This window comes from Vicugna pacos, chromosome 14 (assembly GCF_048564905.1).
Source record: "Vicugna pacos chromosome 14, VicPac4, whole genome shotgun sequence".
NCBI classification, from domain to species: Eukaryota; Metazoa; Chordata; class Mammalia; order Artiodactyla; family Camelidae; genus Vicugna; species Vicugna pacos.
Window position 1 is genome coordinate 62,707,826 of NC_133000.1, and position 27,844 is coordinate 62,735,669.

Sequence of the window (27,844 nt, forward strand, 5' to 3'; positions counted from 1 at the left end):
TAATGAGGGTGCAGGTCCAGGCTGGTCGGTGAAACCCGATCCAGAGTCTTTTTGGTTATTAAGCTCATCTTCTTTAACTCCTGAAGTTAAGACAGTTGATGTTAGCTGCTGGGAATGCAGCGCTGCCCAGCAGACAAGCGGGAGCCTGCCTGGCCCCTCAGTCATTTCACAACTGGAGTTAGGAATGTGTCATAGCCTTCAAGGCTGCCAATTTCCTTAAATGTACATACAATTGTAACTCATTCAAACACTTCTCCTAACAAGTCAAAGAAGTATTGGGATGAAGAAGCGTTTCCCACTAGTCCCAGGCAATGTCCTTCTAAATATATGTTCCTCAATCAGATAAGCTTGAGAAACGCCATTGCTTCTTTTTCTGTCTTAGGGACTCATTCAAGGCTGAAAAAGCCCTATTGCAAGGAAGCGGATTCAGCTTGGTCTGCCTGGAATTAACTAAACTTATGATTGTAGAACCTACTTTTTCAGGGAACACTTGTGAACCACTCAAGAATTATTGCTCTCTGAACTTACTTGGTTCAGACAATTTTAAATAACCTGCTTCCAGGCTCCATTAAGTTCTTAGTTATAAATTTTTTAGAAGGACGTCAAGGGTAAGCACGTATCTAAGGTAGCCTGTGGCATATACAATATATGAAAATGATCAACGTCTGGTATTTAGTCCTTTATTCATACTTGACTCAGTAATGTTCAATTTTTAATATTTTAATAATTTCTTAATTCTTGGAGGTATTAAAAGAAATGAAGTATGCTGATTTTAGAAATCAGAATTGACTCGTTATATTTTGGTTGTAGAAATGTGATTTAACTCCAGCATTCCACAGAACAGAAAGTTTTTAGATTGTGACTCTGTTAAAAACTAAATTGGACTAAACTAAGATGAACTTGCATTCATTCACTTAGTCAATGAGTCAATCATCAGTTAAATCAATTGGTTAATATTTTTTGAGAATCTAATAGCCGTGAACTAAAGCACTAGGAAGGCAAATGAAAAATACAGATGGTCATTACCCTCCGTGTGCTTACAGCATAGAGAGGAACAGACATCAAGCGAGTAGTAACAGTAGAGGGAAAGCATACGTGATCTGGGAGTAAACATCAGGCGGCTTTTACCTGTCCATCTCGAAGTTCAAATCTCTGTGAACTAGAAGGGATGTAAAAGTAAAGAGCCCACACTTCATCCAGAATGACAATATCTTCATTCTATAGGACAGACACATCCCAAATCATTGTTTATATGATTTCCAACAATAAAATCAATGGCCTAAATGTGAAATTAATTGGAAGCCACAGTTCTAATACACTGTTTTGGCGATTAAGCACATTAGATTGAACTGTTTCAGAATGCCTAATTATTGTGTCTGCCACACTCGTCTGTTTGAGTCACTCCTAACTTTTGGACCGCTGCCTAGACCATTTCTGCAATACGGTTGCAGTTTCGTATTCTCTTTCTCTCTTATAATGTATAACTTTCCTGACTATATTCCAAGCTGAAAGCTCTAAACTGCACTTTCGCAAATTCTAGATGAGAGCTAAATAGTTTGTTAAAGTGTTGATTCCATTGAGTTTGGGTGTAAGTTGATATTTCATTTGTGTTTTGCAGGTTCATGATTTAAAAGTGCCTGTGTGAAGTCACTTTTGCTGGAAACTGCAGCCCAGGAGCTCTTGTGTTCAAATCTTGTTTTCCTGTCAAGTACACAATTACCGTGACCTTACAAGTGGATGAAGATACCTCAATTGTCTGACTTTGCCAATTGCTTGACTTCAGAATTTTGAAAGGTGGAAGGGAAAAGACATCCTGCTAAGATCTGAACATCTCAGTGGCTTATTTTCCAGCATCGTCAATAGCTGTGAGCATCAGAACTAAATACTCTCCCAAGGAGTGCCATGATATAGAAGTCACTTTATTAAAAACAGTTGTGTCTGGAAAGTGATCAAGAGACCCGGACGTTTACAGCCAGAGATGACACTGAGCATGCTTTCATTGCGGCGCACAGTCTTCGAGTGGGGCATGTTGATTGATGAGTGACTGCCTGCCGATAAATTCTCCCTTCACTCTGTTTCCTGGATTGGACTTCATTAAGCAATTTATCACTTACCTTCAGACTTACATGTGGGATTTTTCACAATAGTTTTGGAATCATTGGAACTTGGGTTGATTTCATCATTTAACAGAAATAAACAGAATCCAAATTACTTTATCATCATGGCTTTGAATGTTGCCCCAGTCAGAGATACAAAATGGCTGACGTTAGAAGTCTGCAGACAGTTCCAGAGAGGAACCTGCTCCCGCTCTGATGAGGAATGCAAATTTGCTCACCCCCCCAAAAGTTGCCAGGTGGAAAATGGAAGAGTAATTGCCTGCTTTGATTCCCTAAAGGTAAGAGGATGCCTTTCTGTGTCCCATTGATGCCGCATTGGACTTTGCACTGCAAAGTTTTTCATTGTACTTTTACAGAAGTTTGACAATTGATTTTAGATTGTTTTCTTATTTGTGGTGACTACTGGGAGATTTTCAGTCAAATTTTTTCATATCAGGCATATATAAATTTTTCACAGATCCGTATTTAAATTAAAAATACATCACGGTGTATTTTTGGTCTGGCATGACATTCATGTACCCAAGAGTCTTAAATCAAAGTCTGGCTTGTGACAACTAAAGATAAATATTTTATTAACGTTTGATCTTCTGGAGGTTATATAAAGGTGAAGAAATTGAGTGTGTCACTTTTATATGCCAGTTACTCTGATTCACCCCCTGAAGAATTTTCTACTCGTGTGGCTTTCTTTCTTGACCAAGGGCTTCCTAAAATACTTCTTAATAGGTTTTTCATTCTCTTTGACAATTTGTTGTGACAAACAGAAATTATTGAGTGCATATTTAATGATCCTTGAGAACCTACTATGTGTAAGTTAACCAATAACGTGTAGAATGAATGTGAATAGAAGAAGTGAATATGATTTAAATGGTACCCTTGATGAGCTCACTGTCTGGTAGGGAAAATACAGCAAAGACACAAAGCAAGACAGAAAGGGACAGGTGCCCTAAGGGAAGAATAGGGAGCAGACTTCTGTGGGGATCTATAGAAGGAAGGGCAGGCTTCCAGTTGATTGTTTCAAGAAATATTTTTGGTTGTATACTGAGTTGGGTAGAGTTTGGACTTGAATTATAATGAAATATCTAATGGAGGGAACTGGGGATGACTTAACCCATAATTCTTTGAGGTTGATTTTTCCCTAAAATGATGGATTCTATCAATCCCCAATTGCCTAGGAAACCTCTAACATCATCATGATATTGTTTTCAATGGATATGAGTAAAGTATATAGAAAAAAGAGCTTACATTTTAAAACAGTTAAAAAAATGTAGACTCATGCTCTTGATATATGCTTTGGGAAATCATAATGCTGTGAGTTTACAAAATAGTGACCTTAGCCTATTCTTGGGTATTGAAGGGACTGGATTTATTTTTTTGGAAAATTTCATATTAAAGTAAAAAAGTATGTCTTATAAGATTTATAAGTGAAGGCTGAAATATAAGATTTCAACTCAGATATTAAAGGGAAAGTCTGTCTATATGCTAAAAGCAGAAGAATACAACAACAGCTCAATAAAATTATTTTAAGGATTAAAATTTGAAATATTAGATAATACTACCCCTATTTTATTTATTTTTTATCACACAAAGTTTATTAGATTAGACTTTAAAATTATTATTTTGTCTACACAGGAATGAGTAGATGGATAGACCACAATTCATTTAAACTGTAACAGCATGAACACATTTTTATATTAGTACTTATTTTGCTTTTAGACAAAAAAAATAAACGAAAAGTATGTATTTGCATCTATGAGTATCACCAGTGGAAGCATTCACTATAAAAAGCAGTGTAGATCAAAAACTAGAGCATGAGAACATATCTGGAAACAGGTCAGCGATGAGTAACTCATTTTCAGGTCATCCCAATCCCTTCATTTTATTCATCCAACCCTTCTCTGGTTGAATATTTACTATTAAAACGACACTTTAGCCAGTTCCCTAAAACTTTTAATTATTTTAACTAGTTAGAGAAATATGCCTGAGCTATTTAGGCTAAGTGTTTGTTAAATATCAACAGGGCAGCAACTGCCAGATCCTTATCATTCATTACCTCACTGTGGAGTCACCAAGGCCGCAACTTTTTGAAGATTCCAGCCCATGGAGAAGGAATCTAGAACAGTTATGTTTAGCATAAAAACACAAAATAAGCCATGAGAATGTTGAGCACTGTTCCAAAAGGAGCTTTAAAAACCATGTTCAGAAGTGTCTAGTACAAGCATTCTCACGTGTGGAAGCATAGCTGTATATTGCCTCGAGTTGCTAGTTCCCTTTTAGAATTGTGAGTTTTGGGGTTATTTAATCTGAGTGTGATGTTATGTATTTGTGACCTTGTCAAACTGTAAAGAATGTGGAAAGAGCCCACAGGCACAAGGAGTAAGACAGATTCGAGTCTAAATACCTGCTCAACCACTTCCCAGCCTTGGGCGGGTCATTTATCACTGCTTAGCATCGCTGTCTCCTGGGTAAAATGAGGACATTCACCAGAGAAACTGGCTAAAGTGTGCGTGGTGGCCAGCACCATGCTGGCCTGTTCACCTTGCTAGGTGATTATAAGGAATACAAATCCTTACGACAGAGGCTGGTGGGGAAAAAAAGAGAGAGAGACACTCAAAACTAGCAGCTAAGATGAAGAATTATGACGATGATAATAATAAACTATTTAATTTTGTTTCATTTCATGTATTAAAAAAGACGGTGTCACTCAGTAGAATTGGCCTGCAGTAGAAAGGAGGGCAAGGGCTTGAAGGAACCCTGGCGGGGGAGTCATTTTACACAAGTTATTTTACCTCCTTGACTTCAGTTTCCTCCTGTTTGAAACTGATATGATAATTTCTACTTCATTAGTACCAGGAGCAACCGACCTAAGACATGCCGGATGCCCCAGCTCAGGGCCAGGCACGGTCAGGGCTGGTGATGTTAGTTTCTTTCCCTTCATAATAATGCATCACGGTATCAACAATGATTTTGATAACTGACTTTACAAGCAAGATGTGGCCAACTTTTTAAGTGTCCAGTTTTTAATGTGTCCAAACTCTTAAGAATCTTCCGTGATAATACTCCAGTGAGGCAAATTAGTCATGACGTTAAAAGAAGTCAAGTTCGAGGCAGACATCATTTTTGTTGTCATTTATTACAAGATATTTTCTGCAAATACTGTCAGGTATTTTTATTCATAAAAATGGATAAAAGGAATCCAAGTTGGCCTGTGTAGAGGCAAGTCAATTGTAAGCCTGAGAGATTCTTTTCTTTTTGTTTTGAGTTGTTTGTATATGTGACCAAGCTTCCATAAATACATACTAAAAGACTTGTGGGTGTTTGGAAAAGAGATTGCTGAGGTCTTTAGAAGAGAGTTTTACATATATACGTTTATAAAAGATGTTTCAGAAAATATAGCAGAGTTCTTACAGCAACATTTGTACTTATTCTCAACTGTTACCTCACTGCATTTTATGTGAAACCACAAGACATGCAAGCATTTACTTTTTTTTTTTAAGTTACAGTATTATGATGAACAATGGAATTGCTCAAGGCTTCTCCAGAGGGCCAGAACATTCCAGAACACCGTGTTCCACAAGTTAGGCTAACATGACAAAATGCAGATTGCTTCATGAGTAACTAACTTCCCTGTAGAAAAGACCTTGACCAAGTTAACCCCGTCTCTACACCTTTATAATCTGTGGAACAGTTTCCCTTGCAGTTGAGATGCTGAGATTTTTCTTCTCAGATTCCATACCAGCCCCACTGTCTCTGTGATGTCCCCTGAATATGCCAAGCAGCCTCCACCTCAGGCGGCTTGCACTTGCCTTCTGCTCTCCTGGAATATTCTTGCCTCAGTTATATGAAGAGCTTGTCTCCTCCTTCCATCAGGCTTCTGATCAAAACTGCCAACAGCTTAAGCCTTTCTGCCAACCTCATTTCAAATAGCAACTCTCTCATTGCTGGGATCCCATTTCCCCATCATCTTGCCTTACTGTTCTCCCTGGCGCTTATCACCATCTAATAAACTTTCTATTCACCTGGCTTTGTTCATTACTTATTTCCCTCCTCCACACTCCTCTGCTCCACGTAGATGGGGATCATGCCTTTTTCGGTCACTGCTGTGTCCCCAGAGCCTAAGACAGGATTTCACACACGGTAGATGCTCACTAAGTGTTTGCTGAATGGTAGAGCACATTCATCAGGAAAGTGCTCAAGCCCCTCAGATAGGTGTACTGAACAATAGGGGTGGGTTTCTTATCATAGTCAATGTGATGGGCACCCCGTGTAGTTGTGCAGTGCACAACCTGTGCAGCTTTGTACTATGGCCCTGTTCTCAATATCCCAATAGACTTCAAAATCAGGGAGCTCTGTGCAAGAATTGGAGACACAGGTGTGACTCTGGAAGTATTATACAACATTGGAAAATTGACAAGTAAATTATTCCATTTTCTCTGAAGCTATATATGATGCAAAAACTACTTTTTATTATTACTCTCCCATTCTTTCTAAATTTCAAAACTGTAAAAAAATATGTCCTGCTCATTTACCTATGGAATGCTGACTATAAGTGGGCTGATGGCAAATAATATTTCAGTCTCCATGTTTATGGATGAAAAATTCAAAATTAGTAGTGGTAGATATGTTACCATTTGGAAAGTTTTTTTAAAACATATCAAAAAAGGTATCAGAAATATCAATGGCTTTGACCTTAACTTCATGTTCTTGAGCTGCCACTGGACTCTTAAATAGAGGCTAATTCTTTGAAGAAATTGCTTGAGTGTTTTCTAAGTTACATGCCTAATTTTGGCCCAGTTTGAAACTATAATCTCAATTACTTCATTATCAATAGAAATCATTGTAGTCATATGGAACCTACCGTCTGCTAGGCATTTTTCATGCAATTATTTATTCCTTCCAACAGCTCTGTAAGGTAAATATTATTCAATCAACCATTATAGATGTAGACACAGATTCAAAAATATAAGTATTTCTCGGATCACTTATAAATGGTGGAGAAGGGGCCTGATCCCAGGAAAGTGTGATTCCAAAGCTGGTACAGTCCCTTCCCTCCTCCTAACTCCTCTTACAGAATAATCATCGATGGAATTAATTCTAAAACTCTTCATAGCTTATTAATATTTATGTTTAACAAGTTTAGCATATTGAAGTGTAAAAAAAATTCCAAAATAGAAGCCCCCAGGAATAAACCTGTTTTAGGTATTTGAAAATTAAATATTTTTTAAAAAGAGAAAAACTGCAAGAGAAAGCAAGTCACTTGTATTTATTTTTGTGTGTATCTGCATACAAATATTTTACCGTCGCTTACTAGATCTCAGTGACGAAAATGGTTTGGGTCTGAGGTGTTGTGTGTGTGTGCGCCCACGTGATTCTGAACTGTACGATTTCAGATGTTATGATGGTGTGATGACATGTGGGACAGCTTCATGCTTTAAGGATTCTTAGACCCACCCATTTTACTTCCTGACTGAGAGATCCATTTTCCTGTCATAACTTCTACCCTCCCCCCCCCCTTGTAAATCAACCACTTCCCCTCGTGCCGTCCCCTGACACTGGTCAGATCTCCATATAGCACTTTGGTCTCCTAAGTGTGTGTCCCTGAACAAGTGTGTAAGCTTCCCAAAGGCAGATTTGTGTCTTATTCATCGTTGTGCCCCAGCACCTAGCGTGGCATCTGGCACGTGACACAAATGCATAAACTAACAAAGAATCCCCACAACTTTTCAGAAGGAATTTACTGATGATCATCAGTGAACTTCAGACCCTAAACTTTTCTGCATGACTGTTCAGCATTTTCTTTGAGTTTCATTCTGCAAGTCTGGACAGCCTCTCCTTTGAGTTCTCTCCTGTTGCGCCCCCCACGGTGTGCTCCTGGTTCTTTTCCCACTCTCACCTTCCTTCCTGCTTCCCCTCTAATGCCACCTCTTCCTCCCTTTGCTCCCCAGTGTAGACACTCCCCAAGACTCAGCATAGGTGTTTGCTAGGTCAGGGTCAGTGACCAGCTCTGAAAGTGTACCTGCGCTCAAATACTCAGTTCCTACCTTTGTGCTGATCGATCCCAATTCTGGATGTGTGCCCCTTCCTTGCCAACTGTGTGGCTCCAGATGCCTCCTTAACAGCCCAGATGAATGGGCCACTGTCATCTGCAGTTCATCATATCTAAATCCAAATTCTTTTTCCTGTGCCCACCCCAAGCCATGGCCCTACTGTATCCCTGTACCTTGTTGCCCGAAGCACAAAACCTTGGTTTGATCCTGACCACCATGCCAAGCACCCTTCAATGCATTTTTTTTTCTTTCCTTCTTGTTCTGGTTGTGGGGAAGTCTACATCTGTAAGAATTAATCAAAACTACGGATTCTTTACTCAGAAAAGTAGTCTCACCTACAAACTGTTGCAAACAATCTTAAAATCTCGAAGATCTCATGTTAGCCTCTAAAAACTACCTATGGGCTGCAAGTTAAACTCTTATTCAAGGGGAAATCTGACACATTAAAGTGGGTACATGAAGACTAGAGGGCCATTAAGTATACTTTTTATTTCCCAACTCTCCCTAGAGCCAAGATTAACACCAAATTCTTCCTAATACACAAGATATTCTGTGCTAAGGAAGGATATCCTTACAGCACTTTCCTGGGGGACAACCTCCGCCAGTGAGCACCTCTATTCCAACACAGTTTAAAATGAAGAGTCAGGCGAGATAATCTCCGTGTCAGTCTCCTGGGGCTGTCATAACAAAGTGCCACAGACTGGGTAGCTTAAAACAACAGAAATGTATCATCTCCCAGTTCTGGGGCTGGAAGTTTGATCCGAGTGTTCGCAGGACCATGCTCCCTCTGGAGCTTCTGCGGGAGGGTCCTTCCTTGTGTCTTCCAGTTTCTTGTAGCTCCTGGGCTCCTTGGCTTGTGGCAGCATAACTCTGACCTCTGCCTCTGGCTTCAGATGTCTGTCTTCCTATCACGTCGTCTTCCCTGAGTCTGTGTCCAAATCTCCCCTTCTGACAAGGACACCAGTTGTATTAGGTTAGGAGCCCCCTTCTCCAGTATGACCTTGTCTTAACTAATTACATCTGCAGTGACCCTGTTTCCAAATCAGGGGACATTCTGAGGGACAGGGATTAAGATTTCAATATATCTTTTGGCAAGGGTGGAAGGGTGGAGGGAGACAACACAATTCAATCCATAACATTAGAAATCAAGCATTGTGATCTAATTCAGTGAGCCCAAATTATAGATAGGGTAGGGTTAGGCTGAAGGTTAGGGTTTCAGAGTTCATCTCCACACACTGCCCTGAATAGCCATCACTGGAGTTGGCAAAAGAGAGAAGGCTTACATTTGCAGAAACATGGATGGACCTGGAGTTCGTCATTCTAAGTGAAGTAAGCCAGAAAGAGAAAGAAAATACCATATGATATCACTTGTATGTGGAATCAAAAAAAAAAAAAAAGACACAATTGAACTTATTTACAAAACAGAAACAGACTCACAGACTTAGAAAACAAACTTACGGTTACCAGGGGGAAAAGGAAGTGGGAAGGGATAAATTGGGAGTTCGAGATTTGCAGATTCTAACTACTATATATAAAATAAACAAGAAGTTTCTGCTGTATAGCCCAGGGAACTATCTTGTAGTAACCTATAATGAAAAAGAATGTGAAAACAAATATATGTATGTATATGTATGACTGAAACATTGTGCTGTACACAAGAAATTGACACAACACTGTCAACTGACTATACTACAATAAATAAATAAAAACACTACAATAAAAAAATAAAAAGTGAAAAAAAAAGAAGGCTTAAAACTCTAGTTGTTGATACTGAGTAAAAGAAGGAATGATAATAAACTGTCATTCTATGATTATAAAACTCTATGTTTAAAATATGTAAGAATAGATAGCAATAATTCAGAGAAAAATGGCAAAACTTATCCTCCGCAAAACTAGTAGAGTAAAATATCAATTTAACCTTAATTATATTCTTTAATAATTGTATTTGTTTATGATTCACTTGGCCTTGGGCAGTGATGTTAACTTTTGTTAGTCTGTGTAGCAGTTCTTATGAAACCATTTCTCACCGAAGCTTAAGGAGAAAGATAGATTTATCATGATAAATGATTTGTTTAATATTCTGTTTTTTTCTGAACATGCAGATAGCATTTTGTCAATACCATTCTTTCATTCAAACTTTCTGCTTTATTTTGGATGTTTTCATACAACTACAAATTAGGAAGCAAAGATTTTAAGTGAAAGCCCTGGCCTGAGAATCTGTATCTGAGCCCTCCCATTCCTGCACGTGATCTTGTATCATTTCGTCTCTCCGGACTCCAGGTGCCTCGTCAATAACTATCCATTCATTTGTTCATTCATTCATTCATTCCCTCTTTAACTAAACAAGAGGTTCAAACTCAAAATCTGCAGGAGCCAGCAAGTTATATGAATGAGTGACTCAGCACTCCCTGCTGGGGAGACCAGGGCTCGCTGAGACTGCAGGAAACCCGCTGGAGAGAACATAACCCCTCTGAGTGTGGCTGCTGCCACACAGCCACAGACAGCGCTGCCTGTCCTGTGAGACTCCTGGGGATTTTTGAAAAAGAACCACAAATACAGGTTTTGACGTGAAGTCTCCCAATTTCTAAATCTTGGCAACCAATTAAAATATCTTTAAACCCTGACATTCAAATAAAACACATCTACAGGATGGATTCAGCCTGAAGACTCTCACATTTAACCTCTGAAATCAACAAACAAATATCCATCATGTGACAGGAGCTGCTAAACCCTAGGAATAGAATAGCATGTACAGCTTTTCCATCAGTAGAGCTAACTGAGGGCAGAGGGAATTTATAAACTACTCTTAATCATCACTCGGCTTTGGTGATTCACTCCCTGGTTTTCCCCTTATATCACTGGCCACTCCTTCTCTGTATCCCTTCCTGAATCTTCCTTCTCCTCCTGACCTCTCAATGCTGGCGTCTCCAGGCTTGAGCCTTGAGCATCTTTTCGACATCTGCTCACGTCCACGGTGGACACCTTACTCTTTTGATAACTCACCAAGCATGTTCTTGCCTCAGAAACTTTGCACTTTCTGCCCATCTACCAGAAAACTGAACTCCCTAGATGACCTCATCCAACCCAAAGTCTGTAAACATTTTCTACAAGCTGGATATTTCTTCATTTCTATCTCTAGCCTTGATTTCTCCCCTGAACTCTAAATTCGTGTATCCAGTTGCTAAACCTGGCATCTCTACCTGGATATTTAAGTGACCTCTCAAATTTAATATATCCACTAATAGGTTTTTGATACCCCCTTCAACCTGTTCCCATGGTACCTACTCTCAGTAGACGGTACCATTTATTCAGTAGATCAAATAAAACATCTTGAAACCCAGCTTGAATCTTCTCTTACCATTACCACCATATCCAGTCTCCCTGTCTATTCTATCAGGATGTCCTATTCTTTCTGTCTTCAGAAGATGTCCTAAATCTGAGCACTTTTCGGCACTTTGATTATGACTTCTCTGGCCCAAACTACCATCCTGTCCCTCATGGATTGTTACAATAGTCCACTTGCAACTTTTACTTTGGCCATTTGCTACTCTAACAGACAGAGTGGCCCATAAGTCATGTTGCTCTCTTGCTCAAAACCTTCCAGTAGTTGTCCATTTCATTTATGAAACCCAAAGTCCTTCAGGCTCCATGTGGTCTGCCCCCTCTTGCTGCATTTCTTCTCCTACTGTGTGCTCATCACATTGGCCTCTTTTGTCCTCAAAAGAGGGCCTTTGCACTGGCTATTCCCTCTACCTGGACTGCTCTTCCCCCAGGTCACTGCAAGCCTCAGTTCTTCATTTTGGTCTGGACTTTGTTTAAATATCACACATCTATCCACAAAGGCAACCTCAGAACTTACCCTTAAGGGATGTTATCTACCTACATGTCTCTTGTACATCTCCACTGCTAGAAGGTAAGGCTGTAAGGCAGGGGATCTCATAGCTCTGTCCCTGTCCTGGTAGCTGCTGGGTGCTCAGTCACATTTGCAAGTGACTAAATATATCCTTAAACCCTACACTTTAAAGTATTGCTGTTGTAACAAAATTCAAATCCCTTTTCTGTCTCCCTACTGCTCATTTTTTCTGTTAATCTACAGGCTGCAAACCCCTCAAAGTTAAAGGCTTTGTACAAATAAGTTCTTTGGTTTACAACTCAGAAGGTGTTTTGGGATCATGTTCATGATTTTGACTGCCCTGATAGGCAGATCACATGGAGACTTGCCCCCGAGTGTCAGCCAAGAGCTATTAAAATTCCTGGAGTGGCTTGTTGGACCCACGTGGGCAACTAACTCAGCAGTTCCCAAAAGCCCGGCCATAGACTGAGGCTAGTGTTGGACATTTTCACTAGTCTGCTAGAAAATTAGGACACTGAAATTCATCTTATGTTTTGTTTTGTTTTCATTGTGGTGAGAACACAAGATGAGATCTACCTCTTAACAATTTTTTAAGTGCACAGCACAGCATTGCTATCTGCAGGCACAGTGCTGGACAGCAGTTCTCTAGAACTAACTTATCCAAGTGAAGCTGTATGAAATACATTTTTTTTCATGAAGGTGAATTCTTTAAATTTAAAGGTTGCTTTTTTATTCTGAGATTGTTTGCTTCTTGTTTTTTTTTCTGATTATCATAGTAATCCTTTCTTTTCTAAAATGATGGTGTTAATAGATGCATTTTGTTCTTTTTTTCTTAGTGTTCTTACTCAGCAGAAAAAAAGTGGACAGCTCTCCGTTAGTTTCCCACTCTTATGAAATATTACTGCTCCATAAAATTCACAAGAATCCATATTGTTTGGTCTGAAATCCCCACCATCAGACTCATTCCTTTGAGTCATACACACAGGAAAGGCTTTGTCATTAGAAGGTCACTGTTAAGTCCGCATGTTACCTGAGAGGACCCAAGAAGTTCCTCAAACTTTTTCCTGTTAGCAAATGAGGACAGTTTGGCCCATCAGATAAGAACTGACCAGAGTCTTTGAGACCTAGGAAATGTTTGTTTTGTTGTGCAAGAAGAACACGTTCCCAAGAAGCCAAAGACAGTTGTCACTCGGTGTCAAGGTCTAAACCATGGTGAGGGCTCACCCCTGGGCTGGGGAGACCGGGTTGTTCTGGGGGAGCTTCACAAATGATGGACTTCACCTGTTTTGCAATTTCTCCGTGAACTGACCTGCTAATACTAAACAGCATATTCTTTCCACTTGGTTTGGTTCCATTTCCTCTGGCTCGAAGATTGTCGTCTAGTGTGTGTTACTCTTTCTCAGCACTGTTATTGACCAGGAAGGATAAAACTCAGAGTCAGAGGACAGGTCCTCCCCTGAGCACCCACCCTTGGGATTCAGGGAGTGAGTGGATGCTGACATGTTTGTTTGTGATCAGCCTTACCTTGCCATCCTGCCTGGCACTTTGGGAATATGACCGATGAGACCATTTTCATATGACTTCAGTCACATATCTGTAATGAATATTAAGGCCTGTAGAAGATGAGATCCTGCCAGGAGAAAAAGGAAAGGAAAATGACTCAAAGGCTTTAACGTAGTTAAAGCAAAACAAAACGGCTGGATTCAACTTCGGGCATTTTTATACATTTCATTTAGATTACTACCATCTTACTAGAGCATTTTGTATTCTTTAAAAGATTATTGCTTATAATTTTTGATTGAATATGATATGGACAGTAAGGCATGCTAGCAATCAGTCTTAATATAAACACTTATTTGTTGAAAAGCACAATACAGTCTATGTAGACTTTTAAAAAATGCCCATCTGGTCCACATCTCAGATCTTACCCAGAAGAATATTTCAAGTGCTCCCAGCCGTTAGTAAAATCATTAATAATGACACTGAAGGTGTCATTTCCACACCTGCTATGAAACTCAGCGCTGACCCAAATGCCCAGGATCTAAAATTAATCAGCAGCAGCTTCAGTTGAGTAATTTAATGCACATTGCTTCTCCCCCTTTCCCATTGAGCACCCAGTTGTTAACAGAAACAGGGTATCTCAAAAATACTGGGATAGCAGAATTCTTAATAAAGGATTCTAGTAGATCGAGACCTTCTGAGTGGTGCATAAAGCGGAGACGAAAGAAATTTCATTTCCTAGAGAACTTCGGTATCTTTATTTATTGATTTACTCTAGAAATAGTCACTGAGCCACCCCTAAGTGCCAGGCACTATGTTTGGTGCCTAAGAAGAATCCACAGTCAAGTGAAGGAAACAAGAAGAGAAAAATAAACAAACTAATCAAATTATCACAATTTATGGAGACTCGTGTTCACTCAGGAAGTGCTGAGTGCCCTCAGAGTGGAGGCAGTACAGCATGGTATAAAAGCAGACAGCTTTCTTGACCCCATGGGGGTCTTCAGTCTAATGGGAGAGACAGAAAAGAAATGGGGTGCTATTTGCAAGTTGTGAGAAGTGCTAAAAAGGAAATAAGATATGTGGATAGAAAACAATGTGATTGAGGGAGAATTTAAACAGAGAGGATGGTGGAGGATGCCTTCCCCAAGGCGGTGCTTTCTGAGCAGAGACCTGAAGGAGGAGAAGGCTTCCCCGGGCACAAGGACCTGAGAGCTCTAAAGCCTGGAGATAAAAGCACTTGGCCGGTTTCTGGAAACAAGAGGCCAGGGTGACTAGAGGCTGACCAGTCGGTCAGGGAGAGAGGGGCCTGAGTCAAGGAATAAGAGAGAAGCTGTAGGAGCTTGAATTTTATGCTCCATTCTGCGATTTGAGTGGGAGGATGTTTTGTGTTGTGGGAAAGTGAGAAGAACCTCTGTCTGGAGAAGGAGTTGCAGGAGGAGGATGGGCCAGGAGGTCAGTTCGGGAAGCTTTGCATCATCCAGATCACTGCCAGTGCTGTCTGGGTGGGCGGTGGTGGTGGAGACAGAGGAGTGTGTAGATTTAAAATACATTTTGGATGGAGGTGTTATTAGGAAAGGTGCATCATGGCAGGTTATTAAAAAGGCCAACTAATATGCATCCTAACCTCACTGGCTCCTTCCCTTCATGGCACCTGGGACTGGCTGTTTGGAGAACTGGCTCTTTCCTCTTGAGAATTTGTTTCTCCTGGCCCTGTTTGCCCTGCTGGCCGTTTTGTTCTTAATGTTCTCCAAGGATAGTCTCTCTGTGGTCACTCAGGGGCTGGATGTGACCCAGAGCTCCAGGGAGAACTTAGTTTATTATTTGTTTTTCAGACTAATTTATTATTTCCAATTTCAATCCTAAACTTAAAAACCGAGATTATTCTTACCTGGAGTTTAAATCCAGTTCTTTAACTACATGGCAGAAAATGTTCCCAATTCCTTTCTGAGAGAACCCTACGTCCCAAATTTCTAAAATCTCTAATTGAAGTAAAAATAACTTTTTGATAAGTGATACAGTTTCTTCTTTCTTTGTTTATAGGTGAACTCATTAAGTTCACCTTTATTTACATTCTCTCAGATAATTATTTCACTCAAGTTTTCAATTTAATCACTCAAAATAATTTATTTTACCATTACAAGCCTTAATCTTCTCTCTAAATGTTATTAAATAATTTTTAATACATTTGTTTATAAATGTTATGATTTTTCCTTGATTAAGTTTTCCAGATTTGCCAGAGATTTATCTGTTTTATTTGAAGAATATGTTCTTGGTCTTAGCTATCAATTCTACAAAAGATAGAATTATTATTATAATTCTATATAATATAAATAATTATAATTATTTGTTCTTATTTTTATGCTTCATTTATTTTTTGTTTCTATCTTTATTATTTTCTTTCTCTCCAGCTTTCCTTAATTTCTTCTATAAATTTTTTTGTGGATTCCTATGTAGAATGTCTAGTTCTTGTCTCATAATTTTTTTCTTTAAAAAGCATTTATGTCTGTGAATCTGCTACGTTAGCTTCGGCTGTGTCTCATGGGTTTTTGTTCAATGACGTTCTCACATTTGTTATTTTCTGGTTTGTTTAATTCAGTTATTATTTATGTGATTATTTCTAAAATATCCAAATAATTTGGAGTGTTTTTTCCCTTGAGAGCTCCAATATTAATTTCGAGTAATATTTTATTATTAAAACAGTGAAGTTGTACAATTTTTACTTTAGAAATGCATTGGAGTATTTTATGGTCCAGATCATGATCAGTGTTTGTGAGGCTTGAGAAGATGGTCTTAGGTGCAAAGTTATATCAATGCATAGATCTATTTATATAAACATTAAATAATTCATTTGCTTTATGTCTTTAATTACTTATTTTTGTCTCCTTGACCTACCAGAGAGGTGTAGTAATGCATGAATTGCATGAAAACTCACATGATTCCTTCTATTTCTAGTAACTGTTGCTTTTCATGGAATGACACTAAGTTATTCTGTGCCTAGTGTTTCACTACTCTAATGGCTTATTTATGGTTCTACTTGTATCAATATTCAGTTAACCTTCTGTCCAGTTTGTTCTTTAATATAAATGTACGACTCCTGCTTTTTTTCTTCATGCTTTCCAAATATATCTTGTGTCATTCTTTTATTTTCAGCTTTAGTATATCTTTTACCTCAGATAAGTGTCATTTCTTTGAATTTGATTTTTAGTTTGAATTAATTTTAAAATCTCATGTGTCTTTGATATGAAAAAAGCCCATGTAACTGTCTAAGGAAACCTTCATCCTTATCTTGAAACTTATCAGAGCCTACACGACCCGCACTACAGACGTGGTCAGATGATCAGATTGCACCAAATGATAGAATCCGTTTATGTCTGGTGTTCCAAATGGGCTATAAACATAGGAAATTATAGACCTCTGGCCATATTTATATGACCTAGTCTAGTGGGCTACTGTCTGACACCTTCAAAGATCAGGTTTGATGGAGGCAGACAGATCAAGCATCACCCACGGACTCTGTCACTTACCCTAGGGGCAGGCCACAGCACACGGCAGGAGAAACTTCTTTCAAAAGAGAAAGTCTCCCTAACCTTAACTTTTTCCAGTGAGATTCCTACAGTATCTGTCTCCCTTTTGTCTCTAATTTCTTCCACTGCCTCCAGAACCCCTCACCAATCAATGACTCTGTTCAATGTTGTGCCATATTCCTTGGGAGAGACACGGAAAGGCGAGACTCAGCTCTTGCCTGCCCTGAGGGATTTCATAAAGTAACTGAGACATGCAAAATTAGTAATTAAATACCAAACTATTTGGTACTATTAGTGAAAGAGCCTTTTTTAGAAAAGAGAGAGCTCGGCTGTAATAGGCAGCCAACAGGTGTCACAGAAGACACGTGTTTACAGGCTAGGGAGATTTCAGCTTGAAGGAATGGCTGATCTTCATGTTGTGTCCCTTATTTCCGTGGCTCCCAAATGCTTTTCCTTTAGGGACTTTTGGAGGCACCTGTTCAGTAGGTCTGGGTATGGATCCCAAGAATCTGTATTTTTAGAAGCTCTCTGGTGATTCATATGCATGGCCAAATTTAGAAAATATTACTTTAAATGATCTCATCCCACGCTCTGAAACTGTTTGTTCCTCTGCTGCATTAACCTATGAAGCATCCCTGAAGGTCTTCCCTAAAGTTTCCACTTGTCTTTCAAGGTTCCAATAAGGCACAAATGCTGTTGTTTCTCACAGGTAGCATTTTCTAAGTCAGGATAAAAAATAAAACCATAAAAACAGGCACATGTCCCATACCCTTTGACTTCTTATTCCCACGTCAGTTTTCATCACAGTGTTCAACAACACAACAGCCTACAAGTAGTCATAACTGTAAACTATAAAACAACCACCAACCCTAGTTATGCCCAGTTTATAATATGATGGTGCCATTGAGAGCAGAGAATGACCAGGATGTGAAATAAGGGGGTGGATGAGGGAATGGATTGGGTGTGTTTACTCTGCAGAAAGAAAGAGTTAAAGAAGACATGCTACCTTTCCCCAAGTAGTAGAATTGGCCTGTTGAAGAGGAAGTAAACTTGCTCTGTGTAGAGTGGAGCCTAGTTATGAAGTCTGTAGAAAGACAGGTATTTGTTCAATGTGATGAAAAAATTGATAAGCATGCCTGGTAGGATGCAAGTTCTCATCTCAGGAACTTCAAATAATGCAAGCCTGGGATTTGTATTAAGTGTCCTTTAAAAAGTTATTTCTAGGGAGCGGTCCCTCATAACAATCTGGGAGGCTGTCATCCCGGGCTGAGTCCTCAGAAACGTCCACCAAATAAAACATAACTCTCAAAATAAGAAAGAGTTGCTTCTACACCAGAGATAACTATGAGACAATCTCATGAGTAACTAATTACTAAAACGGCCAATCCTAGCTCAGCAAGAGGAACTTTCCCTGACGTCATGGGGCAATATTTGGTTGCCTGACAACCAGCAAATATCTATGATGCAATGGAAAATCATTAGCTTGTGTCTGAGTTGATCGTGTAGTTCTTAACACCACACTTGGTTCGCTTCATTGATGATAAGTGTTTCCATTACAGTTTTGTTATGTATCAAAACGGCGTTGAGCTGCACCCTACACCCTTCTAATTTTTATCAAACACTGGCCAGCTGCCCAGTGAAGCCATAACGCATACAACGGAAATAGATGTTTGGTTCAGGCAGGAGGTGACAGGATAAGACATTGAGAACAGAATAATCTGGGGACTATAACACTGTTACATAAAGTTAAATCTAGTAGCATCCTTAGAGTGATGGTACAAGTTTAATCATGAACTCTTCAACTTTGGAATTGTGTGGATTTTTAATAAGTGATTAATACCATCATTTAAGGTATAGAACAAATTTTAAATATATAACATGCTTTAATAATTTAATCATAACTTCCCATTCACAGTCTCCTAGGAAACCGACAAAATATATCTGAGTAGTTTAAAAGTTTGATCTCACTTATAAAGGGCTGCTTTACATTATAAGAACCCAAGAACTGTTATTTGTCAAACTTCCACATTAAACATCTGCCAAGAAATCTAATTAGGTTTTCTGAGCAATAATGACTCGGTATAAAATAAACCGTGGAACCCTGTTGGATTCTATCCACACTGAATACCTGAGACACTCATTTTCCCTCCCGTGTTTGATCTCTCAAGCCCAAATCATAATTTTTAAGAGTGATTGATATGGATTAATTTCTCTTTCTCCTGGAAAGATTTAGAATTGCTTTAGGTAACTTTTTATTAGCCAGTCGAGGACATTTGTACAACAATATAATTAATAGCATTTTTAATGAAAATGATGGCATATTAATTGGTAATTTTTGGATGACTGTGCTTCCTAATTACTTATTAACCTTTAAATCAGATATACACAAGGGAGCAGAGCAAGATTCATGTCTTTGAGTATCTGAAACCTCTTTTCAATGTGCTTTTTATAAAAAGAATCCAAAAGAACTGTTTTTGCCCCCAGAGGAAGCTCAAAATTATATCAGGAGCTAAGTGTGGTATGATGCTTAATGCATTAATATGCTGTAGAGGTTTTTAGTGTATCTATTCTTGACACCGGTGAATCATCATTAACAGAAACATGGTTTAATAAGATAGTAAAGATGACGCCATCAATTTTTCTTTATCATTTAAATTTGGAGGTAGTTGCAAAAGGCACTGGAAAGAGGAAAAAAGACCACTATTTGTTGAGATAGTCTATTTGAGTATTTCAGTATATATACTAGAAAATGAGGAAGGCTAGACCTACAGAAGGTTTCCAGATCTTTTGCCCCAAACATCAAGTCTGACTTCATGGAGCTAAAACAGGCTGTGTAGATAAGACATGGTGTGAACCTGACGTGTCAACGTTCACACATCAGGTCCATTGAAATAGTTAAATATCAACTAGATGAGGAGACAAATAGGTGGATTTCAGAGGGCAGGAGTCCATTTCATTTTCTCCAGTAGGAGTGCACATCTCACTCTGGAGATCTCTGTGGACCTGTGTTTCTCCAGGTTTCTGTTTGGCCTTTCTGTCTATTTAGCACTATTGAATGAGAGCTACTCTTTGAGGGTCAAAATTGCTTTTCACTCCTTCTGGAGATTCATTTTGTACCTGTGCCTCACCTCTGGACCTTTGCCCTGTTAACTTTTCTATGTGCTTTCTCTGTCTCTGCCTTATTTCATTCATCAAATGTATTTATGAAAGCCGCTACGTCCCAAGTTCTGTCTTTGGCATAGAGAACCCAGCAGTGAAGATGCTGTCCTGCCTTCAAGGTGCTGAGAGTCTGGTGGGGGTGGGGAGGAGTCAGAGATGACCACCAGGCAACTGCTCCCCAGGGTGATGAGTACCAGGCAGGGTATCTGTGTGCTCCAGAGCTCTGGAAGCACACTGGGAGGTAGCCAGCTCCAACTGGGCGCTGGGCAAGGTTAGGGAAACGTCTCACCAGACTTTACTGGGAGAATGGAGGTGGTGGTGGTGGATAAGGCGGAAGGTATCACCTCTGAATCTTCCTTCTCCAGCTCCACGAAGCCACCTGTTTTCTCAGTTACCCCCATCCCTGCCCTTTTGCCTGGTTTCATACGTCTCCATCTTCCACGTCTCCCTCTGCTTTAAGGGTAGACCCCGTGAGAACCATCCACCAAACCATTAGGCAACAATAAAGAACAGGACACTGCCTGAAGGCCCAGCTGCAGGTTGAGAATTCTATCATGCCTTGCCTCCCACTTCCAAGAGGTCTGTTGCAGGCGAAGTTATAACCGTGGCTCTGCTGCCATTCCAAAGAAGGGATAATCATCAAAGACAAGACGCAAAGACAAACACTAAACTGTAGAGAGAGAAGCAATAAACACATGCATGCTCTCACACTTAAATAAACAAATGGATAGAAAAATAAACCAAATATCTCATGAAAGGAGAAAAGCAGACAAATGAAAGAAAATAGTACCAATCCCAGCTGCATTTGCCGAGCACGTACTGCGCACCATTGACTGTACCAGCCATTTTCAACATATGTATGTCATTCTTAGACAATCCTGGGAAGCAGATTCTTGAAACAAGCCCTGGGACAGTCTTTGGCACAAAGTATGAGCTCAGTAACTACTTCTTGAATAAATGAATAAATCGATGTTTCTCTTTGGTGTCTCTCTCCCCGCCTCCACCCCCAGAATGTAAGTTCCTTGAGGGCAGGAACCTCATTTTGCTTCTTCTTTGTCCCAAGCACCTAGAGTGGAGGGTGGCATATGGTAGGTACTCAATAAATATGCCTCTTCTGAAAGACGAGGAAACTGAGACTTAGCACAATTGGGTATTTTATGCAAAATCACACATAAACTGGGATGATTCCATTCTTTTCTACCCTCCACATCATGCCAATATGGCCTTTCCTTCTGCACAATTATTCTTTAATTATCTCAGGCACACTTGTGTTCCAGAGATGGTTTGCTGTCTCAATTCACCAATACGGTCTTGTTTAAAAGACCCAGCACAATAGCATATATTGGTGGATGTTTAGCACATACCTATGAGAGTGGCAATAATCAACTTTCCAAAAACATAATTTTGGGGGGAAGAGAAATGGGAAAGTTGTGTTCCTCCTGCTCGTGTTGGAAAAGCACTAGAGGAGCACACAGGCAGGATGGCTTGCTTGTCCCCTACAGCTGCCATGGGCTCTCGCTGTTGGGATGATGCAGTTTAGTGTCCTCATCAGAATTTATTTATATTATTACGATGTAAAGGCAGACTGTCTGATGCATTACAGCTCATCCTCATAATTACCTAAGGTCGTTATGGTAACCTAGCATGCGTGTGCAGACTATAAATCTCATGGTCTAAGAGGACAGTGAACTGGGTAAGCTGTAGTAAACCTGGCTGTTTGGGGAGAAAGGCAGAAGGAAAGTGGTGGGGTGGCAGGAATTGCACCCCTAGGACTGACAATTGTTGTGATCATCAGACTGGTACGAGTGGCTCAGAACTTCACAGTGTGGTCGTTGATGGGGTTTGGAGATAACTTGTTACATTAGATTCCAGCTACGTTCTTCTTTCTAGTTCTAGGGGTTTTTTTATTCTTCCTGTAATCATCTTTTGTCTCTGTTTTTCCTCATTAGCTGGGCAAAATTAAAGGTTGCTAACATTGGCAGTGTTAAACAGAATTATGCACTCACATATGCTGTGGGAGTATAAATTGGCTTAGACTTTTTAGAGATCAATTTGGAAATATAAATTATATTCTTTAATGTTCAGTGGTATTCAACTCAAGAACGCCATTTCTGAATAGCCATACTAGAGAAATATTTAAGTATATGAACAAAGAGACAGGTACAAGGGTGTTGCTGTCACTGGGATTAGTAAGAGTTAAAAGTAAAAGCAGTCACAAAACTGGTCAACAGGGTAATCCAGAGAAGAAACTGCTTAAACAAAGTATGGATCATGATACTAGAAATACACCTGACATTTCAAAAATAAGGTGAAATTACTTTATCTGCCTGTCATCTATATTAAACACATACACATCTGAATTGGAAAAGTCTCCAAAACATATTATTTTATAGGAAAAAAGCGCTAGTTACAGTATTTTATACACTATTATCTATCAGTATTTAAAATATATTCCATGAGATACATTTCTGTAAGCATGTAGTACCTATTATATATGTATTATATATAATAGCATTATATCACATGTTATATTAGTATATCATACATTATATAATGTTATAATCTATCGTATCTGCATATTACATATGATAATATACAATATGTATCATATTACATATGATAATATAATATGTAGATATAATATATTTTATAATGTATAAGATAGATATGCTGCAGTTGAGTTGCTGCAGCTAAGCTATAACAAGAGACCCAGCAATCATGTGGCTTTTAACCACGTGGCAGAGACAAACAAACAAGAAGCTTATTTCTCTCTCATAGAGGATGTGGTGGGTGTTGCACAGTCATTCAGGGCTGGGGCTCCTTCCATATCATGGCTCTGCCATTGTTTAAGCCTTAGGAGTCTTAACATCTACATGAGCAAGGCTGGGTCACTGCTGCTTCCAAGTTCCAACCAGCCTTAAGGGAAAGGAGAAATACGGAAGAAGCCCACTTACTGTCTCAAGGGTCCCCATGCAGAGATAGCAGACATCGCTTAGACTCACAGTCTGTTGGTGAAAACTTGGTCCAGCATCCACCCCTTATAGCAAAGCAAGATGTATATGCAGCCCTGGCTCTATGACCACATACCCAACCACAGATTATTGCAGTGGAAGTACAAGGGAATAGATTTTGGTGGACAGCTGGCTGTCTCCTCCACCATACAGAGAACATACAGACAGAAAACAAAGAGGGGTGTGAAGTTTTGCTTATAGTGAGGGTGGGGCAGCATCTCAAAGGAAAGCTTTGCTTTATCAGTGTTCTTTGAATTGTTTAATGCGAGTAAGAGAGATGATGATGGCGTCGGAGCTGGTAATGAGGTCAGCGGGCTAATCTCTGCCTAATTCTGAGGGAATGATCGCTCCACGCAGCCCACTTGACCTCCCAACTGACCTCTCTTTACTCTTGCAAAGCTTCCTCCTCTCCATCCTGCACTCCACCTCTGCTATCTTTACCCCACTGTCCCTTCGTACTAACCACCATTGAAATGCTTCAAAAATGGATGCTCAGCACCTACTGGATTGTAATCTATTAAAAAGTCGGGTTGCCACTGACCTTTATCCATCCTTGCACTGCGATTTTCTCCTTCACTCTGTAATTCACACAAATATATTGGGCATTTTAACAATGCTAGATACAGTAGAAGGTTGGAGTGATGAGAGAATTTTCATTGACACTAGCCTTCCCCTTTAGGAAAGTCTGTCTAACTGGCCAAACAAGACATCAGTGCCTGAGCAGATGAGTAATAGTGACAGTTGATATGCCCAAGTTAGTGGTAAAACCATTAAAATAAGAAGGACTTCAGGATGATGACTGGGAAAGGAAGTTTAAGTGAAGATTCCTCAGTGAGATGAGACTGGAATCAGTCCCCCAGGCGTATGTGGTATTTATCTAGACATAAAATGTTAACATGTTCTGGGGGGATAGAGTGAAACTTTACTGACACCTACAACATGCTGTGTACGGTGCCAGGCATTTTGTGTTCATTATTCCACTTATTCCTACAACATCTCTGAAGGTAGACCCCCTAATTTTATATACCACGAACCCGAGGCAAAGAGAGCTTATATTAACGACTCAGGATCCCAGGGCTAGTAAGTGGAAGAGGCAGCACGGGGGTCTAGATCTATTTTCTGGATAGCTCTAGAGCTGTCTGGTTCCTGATTACCTCACTGCGGGAGCATTTCAGGCATTTCCAGAGGAAAAGCAGAAGTGATGGAGTGGAATGGGGCTAAGCATGGTCTGTGAGGTACAGAGAGGAGAGCCGGCTGAGCGGCAGGATGTCAGCTCAGATGCTTCGGGGTTGAGGTCACCCTGATGTCTGAGTGCACCCTCCAGTGCAAGAGGGTTGAGTCACTTGTAGGAGGCGCTATATTCTGCTTCATTTGGCACTGAGTTCTCCCCCGCCCTGGGGGAAGGAAGCTCTAGTCCAGTTCCACTGGCCCAATTTAACAATTTAACCAGTTTAGTAAAGGGGCTTAGTTGGCGGAAAACACCTCCGGCCTGTGTGAGTTCAACAACAGCAAATGGTGAAGAGCCCCGCGCGGCCCCAGGTTGCCTGTCGTCACCGGAAGCCAGGCCAGGCGGGGTCTTCCCGTCGCTGTGTGGGCTCAGGAGCAGTGGGCTGCACCTGCTCCTCTCGGATCTCTTCTGCTTGGACCTTCTCCAGCTCTTCATGCTACTGCCGCGTCTTCTCAGAGGCCGTGCCTTTAAGACACCTCCAGGCTCCTGTTCTCTAGCACGCCCCGGCTTGGCAACTGCTCAGCGGTCCCTCCCGGCACTGCAGCCTTCTTCCCCGCTTCTCCCTCATGAAGCTGCTCTCAGCTGGAAAACCTAAGCCAAAGTCCTCTTTCTAGGCCATTTCCCCCTCTTTCGTTCTCTGACTCAAGCCATAGACAATCCCCAATACTGTTTAAAGAGCTTCCTCCAGAAGTGCCTCATTATTCCAATCCATCAAATGGGAGGAAAAGAATCTCAATCAATTGGATGTGCAGGGGTGTCCTGTATTATGGAGAGCCTGAATGCCAGAGTCATTCATACTTTTTCTTAAAACCATTTCGGTTGCCAGGGGTGATCGAGTGGGGAAAACCTTGGTGTTCCTTGAGTAGGAGACGATAGGATAGGATAAAATTGAAGTTTTATGATGCACGATCTAGCAGGTGAGATTAATTCCAAGTAACAAAAAGACTGTGTCTCATTACAGTTACAAGGAATTACTATACACCCAGCACCATGCCAAGCTCTTTAAAGGCATTATTTCACTTAATCCTCACAACCAACCCTAGGAGTTTGTGCCCATTTTGTGGATGTGGCAACTGAAGCCTAAAAGAGCTTCATTTTTCCCATTCCCAGTATGTGGCAGAGCAGAGTCTGATCCTGAGAATTTCAGGTCAGATACAACAGGTGCAAATGCGTCACCGGAGTGAAGACAGGGACACGCCCAGGAGGCTGGTGTGAGTCCTCAGTTCATAAGGGTCAGGACTCTGTTGGCTTCAGGAATAGACTGGAAAGGAAGGGAGAGGGCGTTCGCAGAAAAGGCTGAGCGTAAAGAGGACAATGCGTGCGCCTGCGTGCCCTGCCTATGCCAGTGATTACGTCATGGTTCTCCACAATTACTGTATGGAAGAGACCTTATTTTGCCTGTTTGGTGTTTGGAGAGGTAGGTTCAGAGATTTGAAATATCAGCTCCTGAATGGCAGAGCACGGATTCGAACCAGACCCCTTGGATCTCCCAATCCAGCCCCTCATTGTACTGCTTCAAACATGGCTTCAAGCTGGAGCCCTGGGCCTGAGGAGAAACCACAGTACCACTCCCAGTGATAGGGAGTGTTGGGGAGAGAAACATGTGAGCAGGCACGCGGACGCTAAGTTTGTTGAGGGTGAGATGGCAGAAATCTATTCAAGTAGAAATTTCTGGCTGATGCCAGCCCTTCAAGGGAAACCAAATAGAGTGAGAAGAGGAGGGCCCTGGGGTCTGGATACAGGGCTGCCACAAACAGAGGCCAGGAGAAACCATAGGCGCCACCCAAAGAGATGGACAAGGGCCAGTGGGCACCAGAAGGGAAGATACGAGGTTACGGTGATCAGACACTCTCAGTGTGGAGGACGTGCAGAGAAAGTTCCAGTCCAAGGGCATCACAGCCAGCCAGCCCTCAGTTCACTCTAACCTGCCCAGGCGGCTCCCACGATATTTTGAATCATATCAAATTTATTAAGAATATATTAAATTCCATTAAATGCTATAACCATGAACAACGATGCAGTATTTACTCTCTCGGGGACCATTGCTTTGTGTGGCAAAATGCCTTGTTTCCACAGCAGCTCCCTCCAACTGGTTCTGGTTTCTGATAAAGGACCTGCTGAACATTTGCTGAACATAAACAGATAGAAAAATACTAATAGTGTATCTGCCCTCTGAACATTATAGGAGTGTGTAGGCTCCCATTTAATGAGGTTTGGAAACAAAATAGCAATTCTGATGTCCTGTCAAGCTTGTTAAATTGTGATTCTACCAGGATTTTACATCGAGCCAGAACCAGCACGTCCCAGGGTATAAATTAGACATAATTGGATATGCACCGATTCTTTCAGGTCACTGGGATATAATTTAATGCTGTAATTGAATAAATGATACTGCTGTGACCTGAAAAGCCCTCACGCAAAACTTCTAGCCCACTCTCTGGAAGTAACAGGAGACGGTGGGTCCACTGTATGATTTTTTTCTGTGTTTTTACAAGCCAAACGCCACATCTGAAGAATGGCTCCAATCCAGACCTATTGATTTATATTTTCAATCCAGGCGGCAGGAATTTACATTTTTTAAAAAGTTCTCTGATTAGTCCTGTTGAAAAGCATAGTTAGAAAGTGCTGTTCTGTTGCTCAGGGAGGAAATCTTTGTCACATATTTTTCCCACCTAAGCTTCGCAGGGATGGGACCTGCAAGCAGGGAGGTGTTTATTTGCTCGTTGCCCATACCAGCCGTGATTTAAAATTTTATATGAAATAATTTATGTACCACTTTCCATAGATCAGACATATGAAAACAGATGTGTTTACTTTTTAATTTTTAATTCAATAACATTTGCTATTGTCCTTTAGTATGTTATCCAGAAAATACTCTGACCTGGACCAGGAGTGTAATGAGCTGACAAGTGAAGGATTTTATAGTGTATCAAAGTAGAAGATCTCTGAACACCTGGCTTTGGATTGCAAGTCTATCACTGAGAAGTCAGATGACCTTAAGCAAGTTATTTGCAAAATGGCAATAATAATAATACCAATATCTAGCTGCTTAGCTCATGGAATTTTCATCAAAATCAAGTAATGTAATAAAAGGGGTAGCGCTTTGCAAACTATTAAATGCTTACAAAGACAATGCAGAATTAAATGTATAATTAAATATATTTAATTCTAATATAGATTAATTAAATATGTAATTAAATATATTTAATTCTAAATATAAAATTAAAATAATGAGCCCTGTGTTGTTACCTCGAGGACAGTCCCCAAGGAGAGAAAGAGTGGGAGGGGTTCCAGCTCTGCTAATTTAGAGAAGCTCTGTTTGATTTTTTCTCCCTTATATCTGATTTATACACTGGTTTTCTACATAAGGCTTCATTGGAAATCTGCTGCTTAAAAAAAAAAAAGGTT

The 27,844-nt window shown here is 40.3% G+C and overlaps 1 protein-coding gene across 8 annotated transcripts in view; it reads left to right on the forward strand.

Annotated features, from left to right (window-relative positions):
• The window catches only part of MBNL2 (muscleblind like splicing regulator 2), a 158,333-nt gene that overhangs the window by 54,491 nt on the left and 75,998 nt on the right, over window positions 1-27,844 (forward strand). For all 8 annotated transcript variants that reach the window (XM_072976463.1, XM_072976464.1, XM_031684421.2 and 5 more), the window contains one exon: window positions 1,619-2,395. In XM_072976463.1, coding sequence (XP_072832564.1) covers window positions 2,222-2,395 — 174 coding nt within the window. In that variant the 5' untranslated portion in view covers window positions 1,619-2,221. The remainder of the gene's footprint in view (window positions 1-1,618; window positions 2,396-27,844) is intronic.